Genomic DNA, 2,697 nt, shown 5'->3' on the forward strand with positions numbered 1-2,697 from the left:
ACTGTTACTACTGTTCTGACTAAATTCAGTTAAATGAAAATGAGCTTTCACAGAGAATTAAAATGAGCTTTGACAGAATATTGAAATGAAAATTAGCTTATGTTGCTTTGTTTTTAAATGAAAATTACGGTTTTTGCAAATTAGCTTATGTTGTTGTCCATTTTGAAACTGAGGATTTTTAATGGAAGTGTTTGAAAATTTGGTCTCTCTCTCTCTCTCTCTCTCTCTCTCTCTCTCCCTCTCTCTCTCTAACCAAATTAGGCCTTTCTGTAGATCGAAGCTAGGCGCAGATCGACAAGAAGGAGAAGGACGCCCTCAACCCCAGCGACCCCGACCCCGATCCCAACCCCGAGGTGCGCCACTCCCTCTTCCCTCCCTCTTCATATGTCAGCACATAATGATGCAAGGGGGGTGTTCATAATGTGGCTGTTAAAGTGTTCATAATGATACAATGGGGAGTGGAGTTGTTAGATTGGTTAATGAGCTTGCAGTTTTACTATGGTAGTTGATCTTTTTTGCATCAGTTGGGCAGCAATGTTCATGATTGTGTATATGTCAGCAGCAACAAAGTCTGTGATGTTTGTTTCAGCTTTTTAGAGTGCTCATAATGTGGCTGTTAAAATGGTTGTTAGAGTGTTGAAATGCTTGCTGTTAAAAAAGTGACCTATGTTTTGCCGAAAATGTTGATTCATTTCCATTCCGGCAAATTTCAGGCGCTCTATATGTGCACTTTCTAGCAAAGGTCATGCCAAAATTTTCCGTGAATTTCGGCATGACTTGTGCAAGAAAGTTGGACATATCGAGTGCTCGAGATTTGTCACGACGAGAATGAAACGACATTTCCGGCAAAACAAAGGTCACTTTTTTTCTCATTATTCACTTTATTATAGGAAAGTCATGTTTTGAAACTACTATTGTTGCACTTTTTTTATTTCTACTTCGCCTTCTTTCATGTTTTTGTTTTCAGAATTCGTGACCATAATTTCAAATTCATTACCACAAATTTAAAACTTCATGGATATTTTTTAAGTTCCCAACTATTTTATAAATTCGTCAATGTATTTTAAATTGAAAAAAATCGTAAATATTTTGAAAATTCATAAACATTTTGAAAATTCATGGATCTTTTGTAAAGCAAGAACATTTTTTTACTCCACCAACATTGTTTTACCGGTCTTTCAGGTAGTTCAGTGGCTGAATTTGTCGATGTTGTCCGTCATCGGGGATAGCTATGGACTATGGTTTGTGTAACGACGATAAGCTCAGCTGTGCCTTCAGCCAGATTTTTGAACAATATAATCTTAGTTTCAGTCACCCTTTTTTTAGGGCAGTTTATTGTGTCTGAGGATTTAGTTACCTTGCTTTAGATCCCATTGTACACAATGTTTCCATTGATCTAATATACGCGAGGCTCAATTCAAAGAAAAAAACTAAGAAACGTTGTGAAACATGTGGACATGAACGAGAAATGAAATGCACAGAACAGTGTATGGTATTATTACATTTTACAAGAAATAATACTTTTACTATGGAGCATTTTAGATGGCCCGTGAAGAATCACCCCATGGAAGAGAGAAAACAATATCGCCACCAAACTTAGAGAGAACACGCGAGGCAGACATCGGAAGACAAACTGTGTGGAATAAGCCACGTTGGGGTCGATCACATCAACCGTAGATCTCCCTGTCGCAGACAATGATGCCGTCGCTGTCCGCGTAGAGCCACTCCCCGTCACGGACCACGGCGCCGCCGACGTCGACGTCCACGTGCATCTCCGTGGCGCCGCTCTTCCCGGGCTTGCGGGGGTTGCTGGCGAGCGCGCGGACGCTGATGGCGCAGCCGTTCACGTCATCCACGTCGCGGACGCAGCCGTTCACGACAGCGCCCGCCCAGCCGCTGCCGCGCGCCACCTCCGCCAGCGTGCCGCCGATGAGCGCGCACCGCTTGCTGCCACCGCCGTCGAGCACCAGGACGCGGCCCTCGCCAGGGGTCTCCAGGAGCGCGCGCAGGCCCGCGTTGTGCTCGAGGACGCGCATGGTGACCACCCGGCCCGAGAAGGACCTGCACTGGCCGTACGGCTGGAAGACGGGCTCCAGGATGCGCAGCTCGCCGGCGAGGATCAGTGAGGCGTTCGCGTCGCACAGGTCGGCCACAGGGGTTGGGAACTTCTCTGAACCCATCGATCGACCTGCATATATGCATGCACCGGAAAAGCACGATACATGTAGTATTACTGTTAGACTGTTAGTACCTACCAAGCTACTGCTATCCCATGTTGAAAACTAACATGATAAGCATACTACGAAATAACCTGATGCAAACAAAGATGATAAGTGATAAGGTCGTTGCAACTTGCAAAGATTTCTGCCCCCCTTTCTCTTGCGTGCTTGTGTTACGACAAAAGAGCTCTTTATATAGAAGTAAACTAGCAGGGTGACCCGCGCAAAGATTTTCTATGTGCTTTTATGCCCATATTAGCATTGAGTTGTTGGTAAGAGGCAGACATATAGCCAAAATATGTAATGCGTATACGGTATATGCATTTTGTCACCGTTATTGGTAAGGTACCTCGGCACATGGAATTTTTAAATTTAATGTAAAAAGTAATATGATACTTATCCCGTATGTATCGTCCAAACTAAAATATTGTGGCCCATATATACCTTGATGAAATATCTGCGGAATCTATTGAATTTG

The 2,697-nt window shown here is 43.8% G+C and overlaps 1 protein-coding gene across 1 annotated transcript; it reads right to left on the bottom strand.

The window, feature by feature from the left end:
• Positions 1–1,587: 1,587 nt before the first annotated feature.
• Positions 1,588–2,198, bottom strand: LOC123147622 (putative 4-hydroxy-4-methyl-2-oxoglutarate aldolase 3). Its single transcript, XM_044566886.1, has one exon. The coding sequence runs from the start codon at positions 2,178–2,180 to the stop codon at positions 1,668–1,670; it is 513 nt and encodes a 170-aa protein (XP_044422821.1). The 5' UTR covers positions 2,181–2,198; the 3' UTR covers positions 1,588–1,667.
• Between the last annotated feature and the right edge of the window lie 499 nt (positions 2,199–2,697).

The sequence above is a fragment of the Triticum aestivum genome, chromosome 7A (genome assembly GCF_018294505.1).
Source record: "Triticum aestivum cultivar Chinese Spring chromosome 7A, IWGSC CS RefSeq v2.1, whole genome shotgun sequence".
Lineage (NCBI taxonomy): Eukaryota > Viridiplantae > Streptophyta > Magnoliopsida > Poales > Poaceae > Triticum > Triticum aestivum.